At 44.2% G+C, this 26,773-nt stretch overlaps 1 protein-coding gene across 1 annotated transcript in view; it reads left to right on the forward strand.

Moving 5' to 3' along the window:
- The window catches only part of arvcfb (ARVCF delta catenin family member b), a 474,185-nt gene that overhangs the window by 201,171 nt on the left and 246,241 nt on the right, over positions 1-26,773 (forward strand). Inside the window, 2 exon segments of the mRNA XM_038818458.1 lie at positions 20,132-20,192; positions 20,342-20,591. Coding sequence (XP_038674386.1) covers positions 20,382-20,591 — 210 coding nt within the window. The 5' untranslated portion in view covers positions 20,132-20,192; positions 20,342-20,381.

Here is a 26,773-nt window from a genome sequence, read left to right on the forward strand (position 1 = left end):
GGTGAAGAAGTTCCTCCTAAACTCAGCCTCAAAATAAGGGGAAGTAGATTTAGGACTATGTCCCCTAGTTCTGCTGTCACCCGCCAGTGGAAACAACCTGCCCGCATCTATCCTATCTATTCCCTTCATAATTTTAAATGTTTCTATAAGATCCCCCCTCATCCTTCTAAATTCCAACGAGTACAGTCCCAGTCTACTCAACCTCTCCTCATAATCCAACCCCATCAGCTCTGGGATTAACCTAGTGAATCTCCTCTGCACACCCTCCAGCGCCAGTACGTCCTTTCTCAAGTAAGGAGACCAAAACTGAACACAATACTCCAGGTGTGGCCGCACTAACACCTTATACAATTGCAACATAAGCTCCCTAGTCTTAAACTCCATCCCTCTTGCAATGAAGGACAAAATTCCATTTGCCTTCTTGATCACCTGTTGCACTTGTAAACCAACCTTCTGTGACTCGTGCACTAGCACACCCAAGTCTCTCTGAACAGCGGCATGCTTTAATATTTTATCGTTTAAATAATAATCCCGTTTGCTGTTATTCCTACCAAAATGGATAACCTCACATTTGTCAACATTGTATTCCATCTGCCAGACCCTAGCCCATTCACTTAACCTATCCAAATCCCTCTGCAGACTTCCAGTATCCTCTGCATTTTTCGCTTTACCACTCATCTTAGTGTCATCTGCAAACTTGGACACATTGCCCTTGGTCCCCAACTCCAAATCATCTATGTCAATTGTGGGCCCAACACGGATCCCTGAGGGACACCACTAGCTACTGATTGCCAACCAGAGAAACACCCATTTATCCCAACTCTTTGCTTTCTATTAATTAACCAATCCTCTATCCATGCTACTACTTTACCCTTAATGCCATGCATCTTTATCTTATGCAGCAACCTTTTGTGTGGCACCTTGTCAAAGGCTTTCTGGAAATCCAGATATACCACATCCATCGGCTCCCCGTTATCTACTGCACTGGTAATGTCCTCAAAAAATTCCACTAAATTAGTTAGGCATGACCTGCCCTTTACGAACCCATGCTGCGTCTGCCCAATGGGACAATTTCTATCCAGATGCCTCGCAATTTCTTCCTTGATGATAGATTCCAGCATCTTCCCTACTACCGAAGTTAAGCTCACTGGCCTATAATTTCCTGCTTTCTGCCTACCTCCTTTTTTAAACAGTGGCGTCACGTTTGCTAATTTCCAATCCACCGGGACCACCCCAGAGTCTAGTGAATTTCGGTAAATTATCACTAGTGCATCTGCAATTTCCCTAGCCATCTCTTTTAGCACTCTGGGATGCATTCCATCAGGGGCAGGAGACTTGTCTACCTTTAGCCCCATTAGCTTGCCCATCACTCCCTCCTTAGTGATAACAATCCTCTCAAGGTCTTCACCTGTCATAGCCTCATTTCTATCAGTCGCTGGCATGTTATTTGTGTCTTCCACTGTGAAGACCGACCCAAAAAACCTGTTCAGTTCCTCAGCCATTTCCTCATTTCCCATTATTAAAACTCCCTTCTCATCCTCTAAAGGACCAATATTTACCTTAGCCACTCTTTTTTGTCTTATATATTTGTAAAAACTTTTACTGTCTGTTTTTATATTCTGAGCAAGTTTACTCTCATACTCTATCTATGGAGAGTTGACTCTCTCCAAGGCATCCGCCCAAGTCCCATCCTCTATCTGCTCCCCTTGTGCCCCCTCCCATTTAGCCTTCAGCTCCTCCACTGACTACTCCTCCACCTCCTGCATTACCTTATAAATGTCAGACACCTTCTCTTCTCCAACCCACACCCCCGAAAGCACTCTGTCCATCGCCCCCCCCCCACCCCCGCGAGGGCAGCAAAGGAAATTCCTCCACCTGTCGCCTAGCAAACGCCTTTACCTGCAGGTATCTGAACATGTTCCCTTGGGGGAGCCCAAATTTATCTTCCAGTTCCCCAAGGCCCGCAAACCTCCCGCCAATAAACAGATCCTTCAATTTACTGATGCCCACCCTATACCACCCCCTAAATCCCCCCATGGTGTTCCCGGGATGAACCGATGGTTTCCACCTAATGGAGCCTCCATCGAGCCCCCTGTTTCCCCCCTGTGCCGTCTCCACTGTCCCCAGATTCTTAGGGTCGCCGGCACCACAGGGCTCGTGGTATACCTCTTAAGAGAAAGCGGCAGCGGCGCCGTTACCAAGGCACCCAGGCTCGTACCTCTACAAGACGCCATCTCCATTCTCTCCCCCCCCATATCACCCATTTACGCACCATTGACACATTGGCCGCCCAGTAGTACCCCAAAAGGTTGGGCAGCGCCAGCCCGCCTCTATCTCTCCCTCGCTCCAGGAAAACCCTCTTCACTCTCGGAGTCCCATGTGCCCACACAAAGCTCAAAATACTGCTAGTCACCCTCCTAAAGAAGGCCCTGGGGATGAAGATGGGCAGGCACTGAAAGAGGAACAACAACCTCGGAAGCACCGTCATTTTGACGGACTGCACCCTCCCCGCCAACGACAATGGCAGCATGTCCCACCTCTTGAACTCCTCCTCCCTCTGATCCACAAGCCTGGTGAAATTATGCTTGTGAAGAGTTCCCCAGCCCCTGGTCACCTGCACCCCCAGGTACCAAAAACTCTCCCCTGCCCTCCTAAGCGGGAGCCTACCAATTCCCCCCTCCTGGTCCTCAGGGTGCACCACAAACACCTCACACTTTTTTTTTATAAATGTTTTTATTCAGTTTTCATATTTTATATTGAACAAATTACAAATTGTTAGGAGAGAGAAAAAAAAACAAACAAACACGCAAAAATTAACATACATATTTACAGGTAAGCATCTTCGTAGTAGTAACTGCGCCCCCCCCCCCCCCCCCCTCAACATGTTTATTTCGTTTGGTTTTGGGCCTTAGCTAGCCATCGAACCCCCGTAACGAACCTGTAGCCCCCCCCCCCCCTCCCGCTACCTTCCCCCGACTATTCTTCCTCTTGTACATTGGCCACAAATAGGTCCCGGAACAGTTGCATGAATGGCTCCCACGTTCTGTGGAAGCCGTCGTCCGACCCTCGGATGGCAAATTTGATTTTCTCCATTTGGAGAGATTCCGAGAGGTCGGACAGCCAGTCCGCAGCTCTGGGCGGTGCTGCTGACCGCCAGCCAAACAGGATTCTACGGCGGGCGATCAGGGAGGCAAAGGCAAGGGCGTCCGCCCTCCTCCCCAGGAATAGATCTGGCTGTTCTGAAACCCCGAAGACCGCCACTATCGGGCATGGCTCCACCCTCACTCCCACCACTTTGGACATAACCTCGAAGAAGGCTGTCCAGTACTCCACAAGTCTGGGGCAAGACCAGAACATGTGGGCGTGGTTGGCCGGGCCTCTTTGGCACCGTTCACATCTGTCTTCCACCTCCGGGAAGAACCTACTCATACGGGTTCTTGTTAAGTGGGCTCTATGTACCACTTTTAGTTGCGTCAGGCTGAGCCTTGCGCACGTGGAGGTGGAGTTGACCCTATGCAGTGCTTCGCTCCAGAGTCCCCACCCTATCTCCATCCCCAGGTCGTCCTCCCATTTCCTCCTTGTTGCGTCCAGTACGGTGTCGTCCCTATCTACCAGTCGGTCATACATGTCACTACAGTTCCCTTTCTCTAGGATACTTGCGTCCAGTAGGTCTTCCAGTAGTGTCTGTCGTGGCGGTTGTGGGTACGTCCTTGTCTCCTTTCGTAGGAAGTTTTTGAGCTGCAGGTACCGTAGCTCGTTCCCCCCAGCTAGCTGAAATTTCTCTGTCAGTTCGTCCAGTGTTGCGATCCTGTCGTCCGTGTATAGGTCCCTGACTGTCAGTGTCCCCCCGTCCTGCCTCCACCTTTTGAAGGTGGCGTCGGTCAGTGCTGGTTTGAACCTATGGTTGTTGCAGATGGGAGCCCTGTTCGACATTTTGGTCAGGCCAAGTTGCTGCCGCAGTTGGTTCCAGGATTGGAGGGTGGCTGTCACCACTGGGCTGCTGGAGTGTTTTTTGGGTGGGGATGGGAGTGCTGCCGTGGCGAGGGCCCGGAGGGAGGTTCCCATGCAGGAGGCCTCCTCCGCACGCACCCACTCAGCTTCTGGCTCCTGGATCCATCCCCTTACTCGCTCGGCTGTTGCTGCCCAGTGGTAGAATTGTAGATTCGGGAGGGCGAACCCTCCCCTGGTTTTTGTTTTTTGTAAGACCTTCTTTGGGATCCTAGCATTTTTACCCCCCCATACGAACGCCATGATGAGTTTGTCCAGCGCTTTGAAAAAGGCCTTGGGGATGTAGATCGGAATGGATCTAAACAGGAAGAGGAACCTGGGCAGTACGTTCATTTTGATCGTCTGAACTCTCCCCGCGAGGGAGAGCGGGAGTGTGTTCCATCTTTGCAGGTCCTTTTTAACTTCCTCCGTCAGGCTGGTGAGGTTCCATTTGTGGATCCCTTTCCAGTCATGGGCTATTTGGATCCCCAGGTAGCGGAATTTATGTCGGGCTTGTTTGAACGGCAGCCCCTTTAGTGCTCCCCCCCCCCCCTTGCGGGTGTAATGGGAAGATCTCACTTTTGCTCATGTTGAGTTTGTAGCCCGAGAAGGCTCCAAACTCTTTCAGGAGCGCGATGATTCCGTCCATGCTGCTTTGTGGGTCCGAGATATAGAGGAGCAGATCATCCGCATAGAGTGAGACTCTGTGCTCTCTACCTCCCCTTCGGATCCCCCTCCAATTTTTTGCTGCCCTGAGCGCGATTGCTAGCGGTTCAATTGCTAGTGCGAACAGCAGCGGGGACAGTGGGCATCCTTGTCTGGTGCCCCTGTGCAGCTGGAAGTATTGGGAGTTGGTATTGTTGGTCTGTACATTCGCCATGGGAGCGTTGTACAGGAGCTTTACCCAAGCGGTGAACCCTGTTCCAAGCCCGAACCGCTCCAGTACCTCTATGAGGTATTTCCACTCGACTCTGTCGAAGGCCTTTTCTGCGTCCAGGGAGACGATCACCTCTTGTGTTCTCTCCCCGGAGGGGGTCATTATCACGTTCAGCAGGCGCCTGATGTTCGCGGTCAGCTGTCTACCTTTGACAAAGCCCGTCTGGTCCTCTGTGACCACCTCAGGTACACAGTCTTCTAGCCTTTTGGCTAGGATTTTGGCCAGTATTTTGGCGTCTGCATTCAGCAGAGATATGGGTCTGTATGACCCACATTCCGTTGGGTCTTTGTCTTTCTTAGGTATCAGCGAGATTGAGGCCTGTGCTAACGTGGGTGGCAACGTGCCCCTAGCTAGCGAGTCTGTGAACATCTCCCGCAGGTGCGGGGCCAGCGCTGTCGCAAATTTTTTGTAGAAGTCCGCCGGGAATCCGTCCGGTCCCGGCGCCTTCCCCGCCTGCATGGAGCTAATGCTCTCCATGATCTCTCCCAGTGCTAGTGGTGCTTCCAGATCCCGTTTTCTGCCCTCTCCCACAACTGGTATGTTCAGTCCGTCAAGAAACCGGTTCATCCCAGCCTTCCCCGTTGGGGGCTCTGAGGTGTATAGCTCTTGGTAGAAGGCCTTCAAGGTTTTGTTAATCCTCCAAACACCTCACTCTTGCCTAGATTTAGTTTATAGCCTGAAAAGGTCCCAAACTCAGCTAGCAGCTCCATCACCCCCGGCATCCCTCCCACCGGGTCCGCCACATACAGCAGCCGGTCATCGGCATACAACAACACCCTATGTTCCTCCCCACCCTGCACCAAACCCCCCCCACCATCCCGAATCCCTCAACGCCATCGCCAACGGTTTGATTGCCAATGCAAATAACAAGGGGGACAGGGGGCAACCCTGCCTGGTCCCTCGGTAAAGCCGGAAGTACTCCGAACTCCTCCCATTCGTGGCCACACGCCATCGGGGCCTCATATAGCAGCCTCACCCATCTAATAAACCCTACACCAAATCCAAACCTCCCCAACACCTTCCATAAGTACCCCCACTCCACTCTATCGAACGCCTTCTCCGCATTCAGCGCCACCACTATCTCAGCCTCCCCCTCAATCGGCGGCATCATGATGACATTCAACAACCTCCGCACATTCGTGTTCAGCTGCCTTCCCTTAACGAAACCTGTCTGGTCCTCGTGTACAACCCCTGGCACACAGTCCTCAATCCTGGTGGCCAGGATCTTTGCCAGCACCTTGGCATCCACATTAAGAAGAGATATGGGCCTGTATGAGCCACACTGCTGGGGGTCCTTGTCCCTCTTTAAGATTAAAGAAATCAGCGCCCGCGACATCGTCGGGGGGCAAAGTCCCCCCTTCCCACGCCTCATTAAGTGTCCGCACCAGCAGTGGGCCCACTAGGTCCACAAACTTTTTATAAAACTCCACCGGGAATCCATCCGGCCCCGGCGCCTTCCCTGACTGCATCTGCCCAATCCCCTTAACCAGCTCCTCCAGCTCAATCGGCGCTCCCAACTCCTCCACCTGCTCCTCCTGCACCTTCGGGAGCTGATGAGCCAGCATCCTACTCGCCTTTTCACCATGTTCGTACACTGCCCCTTGTGCCTTCCTCCACTGTGCCTGAGCTTTTCTAGTGGTCAACAAGCCTTGGTGAATTCCTGCAATGCGTCTTGTAGGTGGAACACAGTGCTGCCACTGTATTTTGGGTGGAGGGAGTGAATGTTTGCAGCTGGTGTGCCAATCCAGTAAGCTGCTTGTCCTGGATGGTGTCAAACTTCTCGTGGTGTTGGGAGATGGCACTCCTCCAGGCAAGTGACTTGTGCCTTGCAGATGAGGCACAGGCTTTGGGGAGTCGGTAGGTGAGTTACTGCAGGATTCCCAGCCTCTAATATGCTTTTGTAGCCAATGCATTTGTATGGCTGGTCCATTTTAGTTTGTGAGATGATAGAGGTAATGGGTGGGTTGAAAACCAGGATGTACTGGGGAAGGCTAACTTTGCTTAGAGTGGATAAGTCACCTAGTCCAGATGGCTTGCATCCCTGGTTGCTAAAGGACGTGGAAGTGGAGATTGAGGAATGGTTTGCAATAATATTCTAATCTTCCCTAGGCATCGGGCAAATGCAACCAGATTGGAAAGTGGCAAATGCGGTACCCATATTCAGGAAAGGGTCCTGGTAATGGCACTGCCAGTCAGTTTTACATCGGTGATGGAGAAGATTTTATCAGCATTCTGTTGCTCGTTTTACTGGAGTGTATTAACACGCCTCCGTTTAAAGGCCGTGTGCTTAACACTACTATGGCTCTGTGTATGTAATTATGCTCAGGAGTTGCCAGGTGCCGTATTTAGACACCTCACAAGTATATCAAGGTCAGGTTCCAAGTAATAAATCTGTACACCGATTAGTAAGTCCAAACGATTGATATTTATTATGACAAATATAATAAATACACATGCATACGCTAAAGAGACTAACTTACTTCTAATACTAAACAACTAAAATACTTATCTAGACAGGAACAGGCAAGGTCAGGGAGCAAGGCCTTTGTCCCGTTCTTGGTCTGCAACTCTCAGGTACTTAAAGTTGTCAGGGTCTAGCAAAGTCTGGATCACGTAGCGATTGTTGAATTGGCACTTACAGTTCGATGGCTGATGACGACCGGTGCTGAAACTGGAGTCAGGATGTGATGTAACAAGTCTGGGCCGGAGTCTGGAAGCAACAGACTTGAGCCGGAGCAAAGCAGACCGAACCATGTGCGGGGTCTACTTTTATAGTCCCTAGAAGTCCGTGCCCCTTCGGGGCGGGTCTTTTACCTGCCATGTATCGATTGGGCCTTTCCCAATTGATATCTTCCAAACCCCCCAATCTGAGGGTCGTTTTTCGATGGGTGGGCTGTCCCTATGGTTCTTTGTGTTGGATACAGTGGTGCCGTTCTGTCTGGGCGTCTACTCAAAAGTATCCATTCATACTTAAATGTTTCTATTGTGTGGGGTCTGGATCTGGATCACCTCATTACTATGTAGATCTTGTTGCCATTTACACCTTTGGCTGAGACTCTGCACCTGGCCACAAACAGCATTCTGCACGTACAGAAACCAAATTAGTCTTCTGCAAACTGCTTGCCCTTGCTAAGACTGGTTTTTCCCTGCCGCCTTAGCAGTTCTCCATTTTGTAGCCCAGTGTCCATCTTAGGTGGCGACAATTCGAGAAAATATTCAACAGGCACTTAACAGGTTTGAGTTGTTAGTCAGCACAGATTTCGAAAAGATTATGCTTGACTAATCTGAATATTTTGAAATAGCAAGAGAAGGTTGATGAAGGAAATGAGATTGTATGGATTGTAAGTCTAACAGTACAGATAAACGGCTGGTTAACAAAATTTGAGGCCATGGAAGAGGTGGGTCAATGTCAGCTCGCAAAGAAAATTGGCTTAAGGACAGACAAATGTCATGATAAATGTTTCAGAGTGGAGGATCATAGAATCCCTACAATGCAGAAGGAGACCATTCGACTCGTCGAGTCTGCACCGACCCTCTGAAAGACCCTAACCCAGGTCCAATCCCCCATCTTGTAACCCCTTGGAGGGGTAATTTTGCATATCCAATCCACCAAACCTCCACATCTTTGAACTGTGGGTGGCAACCCACGCATACACGGAGAACGTGCAAAATCCACAGTCGTCAGAGGGCTGAATCGAACCTGGGTCCCTGGCGCTGTGAGACAGCAGTGCTATCCACTGTGCCACCATGACGCCCCAGCAATGTTCAGCACGCATCAGTGCAAGGACCACTACTTTTCAATATTCCGAAATGACTTTGCTATTGAAATGCAGAGAAAAATTTTGAACTTTGCTACTGATACCAAATTTGGAGGAATGGCAAACCGTGATGATGATACAAATCAGCTGCAACAGGAATGGGCAGACAGTGGCAGGCAGAATTTAATACAGTGTAGTATGTGGTGATGCATTTTGACGGAAGGGATCGGGAGAGGCATAGTTAATAACAGCTCTGACCAATGTGTAGAAACAGAGAAACCTGGTGATGCATTTACATAGATCTTTAAAGGTAGCAGGACATATTGAGGGAGTGGTTAGAAAACCACTAGTTGTGGGTAGCATAGTGGTTCGCGCAATTGCTTCACAGCTCCAGGGTCCCAGGTTTGATTCTTGGCTTGAGTCACTGTGTGCGGAGTCTCCATGTTCTCCCCGTGTGTGCATGGGTTTCCTCCGGGTGCTCCTGTTTCCTCTCTCTGTCCAAAGATGTGCAGGTTAGGTGGATTGGCCATGCTAAATTGCCCTTAGTGACCACAATTGCCCTTAGTGTTGGGTGGGGTTGCTGGGTTATGGGGTGGGTGAGGTGCTCTTTCGGAGAGCCGGTGCAGACTCGATGGGCCAGGTCCTTCTGCACTGTGAACTCTATGATTCTGTGAATTCTATGAAAAGCAAATGGAACCCTGAGCTTAAAGCGGAGTGGTTACATTGGACCTTTTTATAAAGCTCTGGTTAGGCCACATCTTGGTATTGTATCCAGTTCTGGTCACCAAACTTCAGAAGGGATGTCTAGGTGCTTGAGGGCGCAGAGCAGATTTACCGGAATGGTTCCAGGGGTGAGCGATTTTGGCCAGAAGGTTAGATTCGAGAAGATGGGATTGTTCTCATTGGCGCAAAGTGGGTTGCAGTGAGATTTTTTAAATTGTTACAAGTAAGCATACATTAACACTGCAGTGAAGTTACCAAGGAAACTATGGGCAACATGGTAGCACAGTGGCTAGCACCGTTGCTTCACAGCGCCAGTATCCCAGGTTCGATTCCTGGCTTGGGTCGCTGTCTGTGCGGAGTCTGCACGTTCTCCCTGTGTCTGCGTGGGTTTCCTCCCACAAGTCCCGAAAGTCGTGCTGTTGGGTAATTTGGACATTTTGAATTCTCCCTCTGTATACCCGAACAGGCACCAGAATGTGGCGACATGGGGCTTTTCATAGTAACTTCATTACAGTGTTAATGTAATGTAAGCCTACTTGACAGCAAAGATTATTATTAAAAAGCCCCTAATCGCCGCATTCCAGCGCCTGTTCGGTGTACACGGAGGGAGAATTCAGAATGTCCAAATGACTTAACAGCATGTCTTTCAGGATTTGTGGGAGGAAACCGGAGCACCCGGAGGAAACCCACGCAGACATGGAGAATGTGCAAACTCCGTACAGACCAGTGACCCAAGCCGGGAATTGAACCCGGAACCCTGCTGTGAAACAACAGTGCTAACCACTGTGCTACCGTGCCTCATTTGATAGATGTACAGTATTATGACCGTTTTGATAATGTAGACAGCTGTGTACAATTAGCTGATAATATAGATGAGGGGGCACAGCTTTAAGGTTTTGGGTCAGAAATGCACGATGATTATGTGGAAGAACTTAGTTGTGCAGCGAACGGTAATCATCTGCAACTTGGTGCCTTTTGAGAGTGGTAGCTGTGGAGACCAACAATAATTTCAAAAGAAAATTGGATGGTCATGTGAAGGAAATACGCAAGGCTATGTGGATAGAGTGGGGGAAATGAGACTTGATTGCACTACAGAGAGAAAACATCTAATTGATGGGCTGAGTGTTGGCCACCTTGGTATAATATCTCAATTTATTACATGGCAGTTCAGTTTTGAAATCTGTCTTTAACTTTTTTTTCTATGTCAGCTGCTGCTTATAGCTTAAATGATTTTAGCGTAAAACTTTAAATCAACAGGTTGGCTGTTTTGTGTGGGTATATGATACATGGGTTGAGGGTTCTGTTTTGGTCAGTCTCTTTCAACTAGGTTGGTTGGGGAAAACGCAAGATAGGTTAATATGCTAGTTTTGCATCGTGGTTTTAAATTGATTGTTTATAGTCTGTCTCATGAAGAATTTGGTGAATCGGTTGCAATATATTTTTCTAAATTTTAGTGGAACTGGAATGGAGTACATGTTGGTTGAAACACTAAGCGTTAAATTCAACTGTGCTCTTAATATGAAGAGCAGAGCAGTGATACCTGAATATGTGCAATTGCAGTCAATATATGTGCCATTGCTTTATATACTGTTTGCCGTGGTACATATTGACACATTCAACACCAGTTTTATTTCAGAAAAAATAAGTTGCTAAGTTAATAGCAATGTTTTAATTTATACGTTGAAAGTTTTCCCCTTTTGTACATTGCAATTGAAATTGCAATATTGAAGCTGTTTTGTTTGTCAGATTTTTATTTAAGAAATCTAAATCTCTTTGTATTTTCACCAGTGTACACACATTTCCCCCACCATCTCCCAAGTCCTCTTGTTCTGAACAATGGGTGCACCCTGGTGTATCCCTTGCAGATTAATTTTGACAAACTGTTCAAACACCAAGTGCGTTTGTGTTTTCACCAAATGTACATGTACTTTCAGGAGTAGTTGCTGAATGCCAGGCAGGAATGGGAATTTGGGTTTTCTCTCACTTGAGATCAGTTGGTATTACACTACTCGTGGCATAAATCTAGATTTGCCTGGTCTGCAGATTCGGCTCCCATGTTTTATACTGAAAAACACATTAAACTATCAAGGGAGCCTCTTTAATGGATTTGAAGGAATAAAAAAATACATTAGAGTTACAAGTACTCTCTTGGGCTATACCCTTACCATAGAATATGTTTGCTTTGTTTGGGCAGCTGGGGAGAAAGGATGACTCTGCAGTCTCTTTTATTCCACTGCTTGATTATTTGCCACTTGTATGAAAGGTGATTAAAGCAAATTAAAAGATTGTACGTAGAATTTTCCAACCACTGTTCATTAAATCTTTTCAGTATTTGTTCAACCTTGTGCCTAGTTTAATTTGAGATTAAGTAGCAATGAGGGATAGACAGTTGTTTATGTCAATTAATGTGAACACCGTATGGTCTGCAGCATTTCAGATGCTAAATCTTGGGGGGGGGGGGGGGGGGAAATGAGCAACAAAGAAGTTTTTTTTAGTAGATGCATATATTGAAAGGGCACTTGAGGGAAGGAATAGCAGACCTACTTAATATACAAGTGTTCAGAAATTATGAAGTTACCCATTTTGGAAGAAAATGTAGAAAAGTAGAATTTGTTTTTCAGTGACGAGACTGAATGATGTTATTCATGGGGACTTGGGTGATCTTGCATAGGCATCCAAGAAAGTTAACGTACAGGCATCACAAACAATTAGGACATCTTTCCCTTTTTTGTCTTCTCCTGTGTTATGTTCTTTGACATCTGGAGTGGGTGGGATACAGGGTTATAGATTTGGGAATCCCACCCTTTTTCTTTGTGTGAGCATATTTGTTCTGAACCCTCTTAAGAACCCAGTTGATAAATGTTGGAGCAGGGGCTGCAGGATCCCTGAGGGATGGGTGGCTGGGGTGTGGGTACAAATAGATGTCCCATTAAAAATGACAAAAGGTAAGACTTGGGAAGTATTTGTTGAATAATAGAACTTTTTTGTTACAATTATATGCATACGTCATTGAAACATCTTTTAAGTTTGTTTATCTATGTTCATATCCATTGTGCAATATTTCTGTGTTTTAATTTTTTAATATAAAGTTTCTCCGGGGTTCCTTCAGTACTCTTGGGAGGTCAAACGGGTTCCTGGCTGGAAAAGTTTGTGAAACCCCATGCGAGGAGATTCCAAATCTCAGAAGGGAAACTTGGAATACCAAACTGTAGTTTTTGCAGTTTGGTATAACATGATGAACAATGTGAAGATCAGGAAACAGTAAAACACCTGAGGAAGGCAACTAAAAAACATACACTGAACTACAATTATGGTTACACACAACATTATTAAATTGACCTTGTTCCAAAACCCCTCTATTTTCCTAAATGCAGAGCCAGACCTTCCCAAACAACATTCCATAGTTTTTAAACTATAAGTAAAATCCAGCAATAGTTAGCACACTTGGTACCTACATGCCTTTTGGGATTGCTTCTGATAACAACTGATGGTTCAGACAGGATTCTCCAGGCACAGGCTTGTTTGGAGTCAATGCATCTTCTGTTTGTGGTTGTAATCTTGGACTAGCTCTGCTCTGCTGAGCTAAGCTTAACTCCTCATATAGGTTGAGCCCGGTCACTGATGCACTGCTTTTTCTTTTGATCTTTTCTTATCTGACCTACTCATCTTAAAAAGGTCCCTCTTAATGACATCGCTTTCATAAGCTCACCCTTTTAGAATGTGAGTGTGAAGTTCGCCCTCAGCTTCTCTTTTGAACTTGTTCCATTTGTGCTTTAACTCATGAAATGCTATGCTCTATTGTTATCCACTTCTCTTGGGTAAATATGTGTTAGTGTTGTCGGGCTAATCTGCATACCAAAGTCCACAGTCAACGTGTCTTCTAACCAATTCCCATTTTAAAATAGTTTGTTCTCTTTTAATACATTCATCAGAGCACATTCCCAAACTTTGGATTTCTTAATTTTTATCTATCACAAGTTCTTCACCCGCTTTACCATCTCTTTCAATGTCTGCCTCCCACTGACTTAACCAAGTAGCTTTTTCAAGTCCACTTTTGCTAAATCACATTTGGAAAAAACAACTTTCTCTAATTTAAACTTTTACCCTTGATCTAACTTTATTATTTCCCATAACTATCTGAATTATGATAGCCACCAAAAGACTCTTCGAAGTACTTGATTCCTTCTCTAAAATGAAGTCCAGAAGACTCCCATCTCCTCTTAAGCTTGCTACATGCTGACTAAAATATTCTGAACGCATTTTAATGATACTGCACCCTCTACACCTTTTATAACAGTATATTACTCCCAGCTAATAGTCTAATTGAAATCCTGGCACTGCTCAAAAATGTACCTACATATATTTGCTCTCCTATCTCCATCTACCTGCTTTAGAGTCTCTACTACTCCGAACAGTATGATTTCACCCTTATTGTTCTTCAGTTCTACTCACAGCCTCAATTGATCTTGTGTAGCTTGAGGCCAAATCTTTTTTGATAATGCTCCTGTGAAGAACCTTGAGGTGTTTTGCTGCAATAAAGGTACAATATTCAAGTTATTGTTGAAACATTGGAGTATGCATAACTGTAACTTGATGTAAGGCTGCAAATAGTTGTTGCAGAGTACTGGAGTGATGCTGTCATTTGGTTATTTGCAGCTGTTCAATTATGTGGCTGCACTCTCAGCTGCCTACTCATACCGTATAGTTACTGAGATGGAATATTTATCATCCATTTTACCATTTACTGGTAGTATGATCAAAGATTACAGACCAAAATCTTCTAAACCTTTACCCTTTTTTTGGGATCTTAGTTATTTGGTGTATAATTTCAGGGATACCATCCCTTCTTTAACCATTCCCAAACTTCAGCATCGACCAAGCTAGTTATGATTGGATACAGATTTATTTTACTTCAAGTCCCACAGAAGAAAATATAAAACACTTCTTGTGGTCCTTACTCTTCTGGAAATTGCCAGAGACATTGCTACTTAGTAAAATCCCTTTTGTGTGCCTTTTCATATTAAGGCTGCCAGGTTTATTTTTACATCACCAGCTTTAAATTGGGAGAAGACGTGGCATTCATAGATTGGCAATCTGGTGTTTCTATCCCTAAAATGTGGTTGCATCTGTAATTGAAATTTTAAAAAATCAATATCAATGGGACCAAAGGGTATTAAGATTTTAGTTTTAAAAAGTTTTTGAAAATAAGGCAGGGAAAATGAATTTGATTTCCAGCAGAAAGCAAGTAACACAATAGTATAAACTGGAGAATGGTGCTGGAAGGACAACTTTGGAGGTAGAATATATTTGGGGGAATTTTTTGTTAATGGTAAAAAATTCTGTAAACTTGCAGTTGCCAAAATTTAAGTAGCTCATGACTGGAATTTTCTTTCAGTGTCAGTACTTGGGAGATGGGAATTTCCTAAATCTGCCAGAGGTCAGTTTTTAGAGCTGTTTTGTGAAGTATGCAACAGTAGCACTATGGTTAGCACTGCTGCTTCACAGCACCAGTACCCAGGTTCGATTCCAGACTTGGGTCACTATCTGTCTGTGCGGAGTCTGCACGTTCTCCTCGTGCCTACGTGGCTTTTCTCCAGGCTCTCTGGTTTCCTTCCACAAGTCCCAAAAGACGTGCTTGTTGGGTAAATTGGACATTCTGAATTCCCCCTCTGTGTACCCGAAGCAGGCGCTGGTGTGTGGTGACATGGGGACTTTTACAATAACTTCATTGCAGTGTTAATGCAACTAGGGGCCTCACGGTAGCATGGTGGTTAGCATCAATGCTTCACAGCTCCAGGGTCCCAGGTTCGATTCTCGGCTGGGTCACTGTGTGGAGTCTGCACGTCCTCCCTGTGTGCGCGTGGGTTTCCTCCGGGTGCTCCGGTTTCCTCCCACAGTCCAAAGATGTGCGGGTTAGGTGGATTGACCATGCTAAATTGCCCATAGTGTAAGGTTAATGGGGGGATTGTTGGGATACGGGTTACGTGGGTTTAAGTGGGGTGATCATTGTTCGGCACAACATCGAGGGCCGAAGGGCCTGTTCTGTGCTGTACTGTTCTATGTTCTATGTTCTAGATGGTGTACAAGTTTGCTAAAGATGCCCTCCACATTGCTTTTTGGAAAAAATATATAGTATGTCCACTGTTGAGTTTTAATTATGCAGGCAGCAAGATAATTGTTGAGCAAATCCTCTTTTACTCAGTATTTGATGCAAGAACGTCTGATGTTTTGTGGTGTTATATGTACCTTGAGTCAGTCAACCACAACAAAGCTGTCTTATAATGTCTGATGACTCCATCTTTCCATTTCTCTTCCTTCCAGATCATGCTTTTGCCAGTTCTAAAGGGAGGGGATTTTCCTGATTCACTTTGTTTTTATACATATATATATATATATATATATTGCAGTTCGAAGCTTGGTCTCAGAGAATGCATTCTCTTTGGTCAGCCCAGATATCTGTCACATCACTTCAGAATTTCCATCAGTTTCATGCGATTTCTGTATGGCCACGTCCCCACAGCTTATCCAGGTTCTGGATACAATTAAAATTGAACAGTTTACTAGCATAAATTAATGGTTATATTTCTACTTGCCCAACCAGAATTGCCCCAACTTAATGGAGAACCCAGTAAGATGAAGGTTCGATAGCCTAGCATGGCTAGTCAGTCATCAACTAAATTTCCCATGGAAAGGTGATCTCATTCCTTTCCTCCCATTGTCAAGCTGTCACCATGGAATGTGTCATCTCAAAATTATTTATATGGCTATCTCTGTCAGGTCATCCATTCTGTCTTGGTTGCTGGCTCATCCTCTGTTTATTGGTTCCTTGGAGAAATAAACCATTCTCGTCCTTTCTTCTCAAAAGCCACCACCTCCACTGTATCCCATATTCAACGGATTTGTTCCACTCTGCATATGATCAATTCTCTTTAGGTTGCATGCCCTCAATTGTTACGTTATCCAGGCTATTGCGCTACAATGACTGAATTGCTTAATTTTGATCTTTGCTCTCTGGGAATAATTAAACATATTTTCAATTCTTCAGTTTTTCCATATCTATTGAGACAAATCAACAGATGTTGCTTCTTGTCTGATGTCTCTGTCCTTAATTTCCTTTATCCATCAACATTCCAAGATGACTTGCTACTTGTGATTTCAAATGGATTTTCCACATTTCTTCCACCACCCCCCCCCCCCCCCCCCCCCCCCCGGCAATAATTGAACTGTATCTGTCGATTCCTGGTTAATTTGCTGTCAGTCTAGATTCAATAAAATCTGAGATGGATTTGCAGGTATCATATCATTTAATAATAACTAACTTGCAAGGCTGACTCAATCCATAGGACCTCAGGACACACACACTGTCTTCTGAGAGCCCAGAATAAAGAGAGACAGAATACAAAGAAGCTTCTGCTGATATATTCAAAATCACAGTAAGATTCACATATAAGCTTCCCATTGGTCGTTCTGTCTGTGACCACAGTGCCCTCAGGGTCCTAGTGCCTAATTTTATCACATTCATTTATTCATTTCCTCATATCAAGCCAAATTATGTCCAAGGTTTGAATAGATAACCTGTTTGGCAGAAACCTCTGCAACAGTACTTTCATTGTTGAATGGTAAAATGTTGATCCTTATTCCCCTGTCTTCTATTCCCTTTCAACTGTCTCCCTGTTTATCAACACAGAATGATTAGTGCTCCAATATTTACCAGTGGTCTTTGAAAGCTGCAATCAGGCTATTGAATACACTTTTCCTCCCACCATGTTTCTTGTATGGTAAAATTGAAAAATGAGTCTTTGATTCATTCTATCCCTGAATTGCATAACTGTAGAACTGTCACCTCTTTACCCCTCTGCACAAATTTAAAGCTTTAAAAGCCAAACATGGCATCACCCCATCATTGTTTTCTGATACAGCTATTTTTCTTGGATCCTACATTGCAGAGTGCTGCACTAGTTTTTATTTAGCAATTTAAAGAATCCTGCAGTCATAAATCTTGAATGGTTGTGGGTGACCTTTTAAAATCAGCACCTCAAGTGGATATGACTATTTAAAAATAAAATAATTGAAATGCTGGATTTTATGGCTAGAGGTATAGAATATTGAAGTAGAGATCTAACAGCAAATCTTTTTAAAACCTTGCTAATACCGCAGTGGGCATACTGGACTCCAAATTATCGGGGTGGGGTGGGGTTGTTGAGTCATCAGAAAGGAACAGTCCAGATTTATTGGGTAGATGGCTGATACGAAGAACATGCTGAAAAATTGTGGCTGTCTTTTGTTATGACAAAGGAGATGACTGGGTCATTTGATAGAACTTTCAAAATCATGAAGGATTGGGACAGTTTGGTGAGAAATCGACTGTTTCCAGAGATTTGAGGGGTTGACAATAAAGAAACTTGGGAGAGTTTTGGAAACCTTTTTCCACAGTCAAAGTTGAGTCTCTTGGGAGGGCATTGTTCAAGTTAATGATCGGAGCGTATACCATTTTACTATTTAAGAATAGTTAAATGTATGCATGCTGAGATGAAAGTGGAACAGGCATAAGATTCACAGTAATTCTTAATTAAATTGGGTTGGTGGAGCTGAAGATTTGTGGATTGGGTTTGTTTCATTGTCACATGTACTGAGGTACAATGAAAAGTATTGTTCTGCATACAGTCAAGACAGATCATTCCACACATGGAAAAAAAGATAGGACATTTAATAATTTTTCTTGTCACAAGTAGGCTTACATTAACACTGCAATAAAGTTACTGTGAAAAGCCCCAAGTCGCCACATTCCGGTGCCTGTTCAGGTACCCATAATTCAGAAAGTCCAAATTACCTAACAGCAAGTCTTTCGGTCTTATCGTGTTGACATACATAAATATACAATGTAAATACATAGACACGGGTATCGGGTGCAAAATACAGAGTGTAGTACTACTCAGTAGAGGAGATGTGTGAAGAGATCAGATCAGTCCATAAGAGGGTTATTCAGGATTCTGGTAACAGCGGGGAAGAAGCTGTTTTTAGACCATAAGACATCGGAGCAGAATTAGGCCACTTGACCCATCGAGTCTTCTCCGTCATTCAATCATGGCTGATATTTTCAAATCCCCATTCTCCTGCCTTCTCCCCATAACTCCTGATCCCCTTATTATTCAAGAACCTATCTAACTCTGTTTTTGAATCTGTTCGTGCGTGTTCTCCGACTTTTGCATCTCGTGTCCGATGGAAGAAGTTGGAAGAGTGAATAATGCAGGTGGGAGGGGTCTTTGATTGTACTGCCTGCTTTCCCAAGGCAGCGGGTGGTGCAGACGGTCAATGGATGGGCGGAGGATTTGTGTGATGGACTGGGCTGTGTTCATGACTTTCTGTAGTTTCTTACGGTCTTGGGCCAAGCAGTTGCCATACCAAGCTGTGATGCAGCCAAATAGGATGCTTTCTGTGGTGCAGCTGTGAAAATTGGCAATAGTCTATGTGGACATGCCTAATTACCTTGGTTTCTTGAGGAAGTACAAGTGCTGATGTGCTTTCTTGGTCGTGGCTTCGACATAGGTGGACCGGGACAAATTGGTGATGTGCACACCAAGGAATTTGAAGCTGTCACTGATCTCCTCATTGGCACCATTGATGCAGTAAGGGGTGTGTACAATACTTTGCTTCCTGGTCAATGATCAGCTCTTAGTTTTGCTGACATTGAGGGAGAGATTGTTGTCATTACACCACTTCAGAGGTTCTCTATCTCGTACCTGTATTATGACTCATTGTTGTTTGAGATCCGACCCACTGCGGTTGGAACATCAGCAAGCATACAAATGGAGTTAGAACCAAAATTTGTCAGACAGTCATGTGTGTATCGGGAGTATAAAAGTGGCTAAGTGTGCAACTTTGCAGGGCTATGGAGGACTATGCAGTGTGGAGGACTATCATGGCGGCGGTCTTGTTGTTAATCCTTACTGATTGTGGTCTATGGGTCAGGAAGTCGCGGATCCAGTTGCAGAGGGAGGAGCCAAGTCCTAGGTTTGGGAGTTTTGATGTGAGCTTTGTGGCATCAACGTGCGGAGCTATAATTGCAGGAGTCCTTGTTGTCGGGATGCTCCAGGGATGTGTAGGGCTAGAGAGCTGCCGTCTGCTGTGGACCGGTTCTCACGGTGTGCGAATTGCAGTGGATCAAGACATTCTGGGAGTATGGAGTTGGATGTGTCTCATCAACTTCTCGAAACACTTCATAATGATCGATGTCAAGGCCACCGCATGGTAATTGTTGAGGCATGTTGCCAGGTTATTCTTTGTATATGATAGTGGTTGTCTTGAAGCAGTGGGGACCTTGGAATGGAGTGGGGGAGGCTGAAGATGCCTACAAACACACCCGGCTGTTGACCCACACAGGATCTGTGTGCACGACCAGGGACCCTGTGGTTTTTGTCATTTCCACTTCATATCAAGTCACTTTGCATCTCTGCCCAATGTCAGCTATGGAATGGAAACCCACACAGAGCTAAGAACTATTTATAGTGACGTGTGTGGTCTACAAATACTGGATAGTTTTCACACTCAGCTATATTTTCCTTTGAACAATGGTTTTTTGATTGATCTTTTGCCTATGTTGTTTTAATGTCTGTCTTTAGCTTCTATATTTGCTGCTTGCCTTAGTAGTTGTGTTTTTCTGACCCGAATGCTTCATCTGTTAGTTTGCTATTCCTGTAACTTATTTGTTTCTCTCTTTTCTCTGCAGCTTTCTGATTCTGCTTTAGGCTGCTGGTGTGCTTTCCAAATCTACTTTGTAGCTGTAGCAGGTGATTTCACATTGTTAACTTTGGGAAAAATTAAACCAAGCCTGGTGTGTCTTATGCTTTTATTAACCATATGTGAATGATCTTTGATTTTCCTATATATATTTTTTTAACTTTTACTAATCTACTAACCTTTAACCCTTGACCCCAAGGTTGCCTGATTAGTCACCAGGTAAGAACCTCGGGACGATTATGGATGATTATGATGTAAGATCTGCAGCTAGCATTCTAGCTTCGGTTAAAGAACAGGAGGCTCGGTTTGAGAAGTTGACCAGAGCACTTGAGGAAGAGCGTCGTAATGTTTCCATGCAACTTGAGCGTGCCACTATTCCCTCAGAAAGATCAAGTATATCCAACATTGACAACAATGAGTCGTTTGCGTGGCAACAGCTAGTGTTACAGGTAACTTATCCTTTAATTTTGACTGGACAGAATTTGTGCATTCATTTACCAGGAAGAACAAACAAATTCAGGGTTATCTGTGTGCTAGAATTGTAACTTTTACAGATGTAGGTGAGAATGTGCATTCTGAATAGCAGATACTATTGGAATGATATAGTTTGATTGTGGAGATGACAAATGAAACATGAAAATTGTCTGGGCTTGTTATGCCCCTACGAAGTGTGAATATTACTTTACGCAAGCATATTTATTGACTTTTTAAGCAGAGACTGGTTGTTTCTGCAAGGACATTGTAGGGATGATGCTGAAGGAAAAATGTTTAGATCTAAATATATTGTGTTTGGCACCAAAATTTCTTCATGGGAAGTTTGTGCAGTCAGAAATAATTTGAAAAGCTAAATCTTTTCCTGGAATTGTAGAAAAGCAGTTTTTTTGACTCTTTGGGTTTTTAAATTAAAGTTAGGGGCGAGTTTGCCGTTTACAATGAAGGATTCTACAATATAGTTCCTTGATGCTTTCACTCCATGACAATCTGCTCCCTCATGTTTGTTTACCAAATGTTTTAAGGGTCATGGAACCAAGGTGGGGCAAGATATAAATCATGATTGAATTGAGTGATCGATTGGACGACTTGTGTTCCTATGTTCCTAAACACTCAGAACCTAGGATTAAAAAAACACTTGCATCTTTTCGTCCAGCAAAGCATTTATAGTGTAGCTCATGGATTGCTAATTTATGCGCACAGTTCTTTAGAGGCTGGAGGAAGTTGACATACCAATTATCTTTGATTATATTTCTGTCAGGACTAGTGATATTTAAAGTGCAATATTGAGTGAGGTCTTGACCAAAGCTGAAATGGAAATGATGAGCACAGCCCTTCCTTCACTGCCACTCTGGATCAGAGTCCTGGATCTCCCTTCCTACAGGACTGTGGGTGGTGTACCTGCTCCACCTGGAATGCTGTTGTTCAAGAAGACAGTTCACCTCACCATCATCATCTTGAGAACAATTCGGGATGGACATAAATGCTGGCTTTTGTCAGTGATACACACATCCCATGAATAAAAAGAGCTGCATAGAATGTACAAAGCATTTTTCAAAGCCTGTATGAGCCATCACCCAACATTTTTCATCTCATTCTACCAACATATATGCATAAGCTTAATAATCAAATAAACTACATTAACATCCGATTCGTGTGATATACAGCAGATACTTCTGCTCTGTTGCATATTTTGTCTGTCAATCTGAATGTCAGTTATTTACACATTTTTGATTAAAAAGAAAGACCCGGGCAGCACGGTGGCCTAGTGGTTAGCACAACCGCCTCACGGCGCTGAGGTCCCAGGTTCGATCCCGGCTCTGGGTCACTGTCCGTGTGGAGTTTGCACATTCTCCCCGTGTCTGCGTGGGTTTCGCCCCCACAACCCAAAGATGTGCAGAGTAGGTGGATTGGCCACTCTAAATTGCCCCTTAATTAGAAAAAATAATTGGCTAATCTAAATTTATAAAAAAATATTAAAAAAAAAAAAAAGAAAGACCCCAGTATAGACAGCAAAAGCTCAAAGGGCACTATAGTAGCATAGTGGTTAGCACTGTGGCCTTACAGCGCCAGGGTCCCAGGTTCGATTCCCACTTGGGTCACTGTATGTGCGGAGTCTGCACGTTCTCCCCGTGTCTGCGTGGGTTTCCTCTGGTTTCCTCCCACTAGTCCTGAAAGACATGCTGTTCGGTGAATTGGACATTCTCAATTCTCCCTTTGTGTACCCGAACAGGTGGTGGAATGTGGTGACTCGGGGCTTTTCACAGTAGCCTTGCAGTGTTAATGTAAGCCTACCTGTGACGATAAAGATTCTTCAATCAGAGCTCTGCTCACATTTGTCACGGTGCCGATTACAAAGAAGTTCTCTACAAATCAAGTTATATATAACTGCAATGTGTACAAACTATTTATTTGCACAAACAATCATAGTGTCCTGTTCCTGCTGCTTTGGTCTCACTGACTTAATTATTACGTAAGCGTATCAAAATCAATAGTAAATTGTAGTCCTGTTGTAGTTGAGAATAAAGAACCCACAAGAATTGATTGATAGACAATGCAGCCAGTGTTTTTTTTAGCGTTGTTACTGATGAGATTAATAATTTTGTCTTGGTTTAGATCTGATTTATATCTGGAAAATGGAACTGTAACGCAGTTAATGGATCTGCTTCCACTCCCCGAGCAATGCGTTCCAGGAACTCATGACCCTCTGCATAAAAAAAACCTGCCTCGCACATCTCTTCTAAACTTTGACCAATGGACCTTAAACCTATGACCCCTTCACATTGGGAAAGAGTGCCTGCCCATCTGCTCTATCCATGCCACTCATAATCTTGTAGACCTCTACCAGGTGACCACTCAACCTCTATCTTTCTAATGAAAACAGTCCAGGTCTATTCAGCCTCTCCACATAGCTAACACTCTCCAGACCAGGCAGCATCCTGGTAAACCTTCTCCAAAGCCTCCACATCCTTCTGGTAGTGTGGCGATCAGAATTGTGCGCAATATTCCGTGCGGACTTACCAAGGTTCTATACAAATGTAGAATGACTTGCTAGTTTTTATACTCGATGCCCCATCCAATGACGGAAAGCATTCTTTATGCTTTCTTGGCTACCTTGTCCACTTGCGTTGCCACCTTCAAAGGCCTGTGGATGTGCACGGCCAGATCTCTCTGACTTTCTATATTTCTAAGAATTTTGCCATTTATGGTATATTTCCCCTCCACGTTAGACCTACCAAAATGCATTACCTCACGTTTGTCCGGAACAAACTCCATTTTCCATTTCTCTGCCCAAGTCTCCAACCTATCTGTGTTCTGCTGTACCTTCTGACAATCCTCAACACTATCTGCCACTCCACCAACCTTGGTGTCAGCCCGGAATTTACTAATCAGACTGGCTACATTTTCCTCCAAATCGTTTATGTATACTACAAACAACAGAGACCCAAGCACAGATCCCTGTGGAACACCACTAGTCACAACCTTCCATTCCAAAAAACACCCTTCTATTGCTACTCTGCCTTCTGTGACCGAGCCAGTTCTGTATCCATCTTAACACCTCGCATCTGATCTCGTATGACTTCACCTTTTGAACCAGTCTGCCACCGGACCATCCTGACTAGTTACACAGTATATGTTTGTGATATTCCTTCTCTATACCCCAACATTTGAAAAGCACTTTTAAATTGACAGTGTTGTACTGAAGTTTAGTTTATAAAATGCATTTTTCTATTTTTTCAAATCCTAGAGCAAGAATGCTTGCATTTGGGCTTGACCCAAGATCTTCGCAACTATGAAACTAGACGAGCAAGAAAACATTGCTTTGCAGCGGTTCAGAATGAAGCAGAAAATAGGTTAAATAATTTTTGGAGCATGTCAAGGGTAGCATGGTGGTTAGCATAAATGCTTCACAGCTCCAGGGTCCCAGGTTCGATTCCCGGCTGGGTCACTGTCTGTGTGGAGTCTGCACGTCCTCCCCCTGTGTGCGTGGGTTTCCTCCGGGTGCTCCGGTTTCCTCCCACAGTCCAAAGATGTGCGGGTTAGGTGGATTGGCCATGCTAAATTGCCCGTAGTGTCCTAATAAAAAAAGTAAGGTTGGGGGGGGGGGGGGGGGGGGGGGGGGGGGGGGTTGTTGGGTTATGGGTATAGGGTGGATACGTGGGTTTGAGTAGGGTGATCATGGCTCGGCACAACATTGAGGGCCGAAGGGCCTGTTCTGTGCTGTACTGTTCTATGTTCTATGTCACTTAGCAAAAACCCTGACAAATCAAGTTAATCATGCAATGTTCCTTGGATAACACCTTCAAACCTGTCATTGCTACCCTCTGGGCAGGCATGGGCAGCAGATGCATGGTATCAACACCAAGTTTTCCTCTAAACCACAAACCATCCTGACTTGGAATTATTCCTTCAATGTCAAAAGTCAAAATCCTGGAATTCCCTCCCTCACAGGGGCTTTTCACAGTAACTTCATTGAAGCCTACTCGTGACAATAAGCGATTTTCATTTTTTCACAGCACTGTGGGTGTTCCTACACTAGATGGACTGCAGCAGTTCATGAAGGCAGCTCACCACCACTTTCTGCAGGGCAATTTGGGATGAGCAAAAACAAAAACTGGTCTAGCCAGCAGTTTCTGCATTCCATGACCAAATTTTAAAAATGCCAGTTTAAAGAGTTTTAAAGGTGATATTTGCTACAATGAGTTGCATTGTTCTCAAATTTGGTGCAAATGTCTTTACTTTGAAGTTGCCAACTTTCACTGTAGATATCTTTGAAAATATACCAATTTTTTGTAAGGATCTTTATCTTTCGTAAACCATTTTCTTTGTTGAAACAGATACAGCTAGGGGCAGCACGGTTGCACAGTGGTTAGCACTGCTGTCTCACAGCACTGAGGACCTGGATTCGATTCCGGCCCCAGGTCACTGTCTGTGTGGAGTTTGCACATTCTCCCGTGTTTGGGTGGGTCTTACCCTCACAACCCAAAGATGTGCAGAGTAGTTGGATTGGCCACTCTAAATTACCCCTTAATTGGAAAAAAACATTTTTAAGAAAAAAATGATACAGCTAAACCAAAAAGACCAAACTGTATTATAAATGCTAAGAGATATCCCAAACTGCTTCATTCTGGAAATTGCACTGAAGTAACCATGACGCACTTATTATTAATCAACACAATAACAATGATGCTCAGTTTGTGCGTTCTTTCAGTTAGTTGTAAACCATCTTGCGCTTTAAAAGAAAGAATTAATAATCCAAGTCACTTGATGCACGGAACTTTCAGCTCAACGGAGAGCTTGATTTGAAAAATATTTGGGCAAAAATATATGTTCTTTCCTTGCTTCCTTCCCTCTCCTATTGAGATAAATTTGACTGAGTTCCAGATCATTGAAGAGTTGAGGGTTTAGGGCATGAACTTGGCTAATTTTAACCTGTTTTCTGATGGTCTGGGGAAGGAAAATGAGGAGAATGGTTCTAGGGAGAACAATCAACACGAATCACCTTGGGCCACGTTCGTTATAAAAATTGGAAAAAGGGCAAAGTCTTTTGGAGTAGGAGGGAAAGTGAGTGTGATTGCACGCAATTTTAAACCGTTGACTTTGAATAAATGGGTTTGCTGGGCTTTTCGGAAAAGGATCACAATCTTCAATTTCCTTTGAAAGCGTGGATGGCATTGGTGCGAGCTGGAGGGTCAAAACCTAAAGGGCAACTTGAGCTTGCATCAGGCAACTCCATGGAACTGTCCAAAGGGTTGAGATATTGATGCACAATTTGACTTTTGTAGTAATCTGCAATATGAATGATTAAGTCTTCTATCGACAAACCATGCCATTCGAAAGTCCAATATATATGCGCAGTAACAGTGCTGCTGGGGCCTGAGATAATCTGTTCACTGTGGATATTGTGACCTTGAATGTGCTGTTGTGGGAGAGCGAGAAGATTGGTTTTCAGTCGCATCCAGTTCTGCAGTAGTGCACATCATCCAATCAGTTCACGGAAATTAGCTTCCTCGCCTCTTGCTAAACATGTTTGGGCAGCACTTAACATCAAGCAAAATCTGTTTCCTCCTGTGTAATATCCGTTCATTTTATGATTTTAGTTGCATGGTGTCATGAGCTGCATGTTTTGTTCATTGTGTGAATGGAATATAAGACTATTTTACATTCGCTATATACAGTCAATTACCACATTGCCAAAAGTTAGTTTAAATAATCCATTGTATCTTTTTCTTGCATTGAACTGAATAGGATTTAAAATTGAACAGCTTGATCATTCAACTTTGAACGTTGATGTCCGTGATAGCATTGTTTTTATTTCCTTTTCATGTGCATGATGGCAGTTGTAATTTGATTGAAAAGATAAACTTTTAAGAATAAGGAACATCATTCCCACAGCAAAAGTCTTGTATCCCTGTTTGATTAGACAAAGTTAATTTTTTTATGAAAACGCGAGGCTGGAGGGAATGCAATTAGTGTTTTGCTGCTTTTTAAAGCGTGTTGCAGAGTGTTTGGGAAGGTTTGGGAAGGTTTGAGAATGTGCATTTGTAGTTCCACCCTGTTACTTGGTCATCTCTTGATTCTTGCTGTTGAAGCTTCCACATGCACAAGTGAATTGTTGGCACGTTCTAGAAACCTGACT

Source organism: Scyliorhinus canicula, chromosome 1 (genome assembly GCF_902713615.1).
Source record: "Scyliorhinus canicula chromosome 1, sScyCan1.1, whole genome shotgun sequence".
In the NCBI taxonomy this organism is placed as follows: Eukaryota; Metazoa; Chordata; class Chondrichthyes; order Carcharhiniformes; family Scyliorhinidae; genus Scyliorhinus; species Scyliorhinus canicula.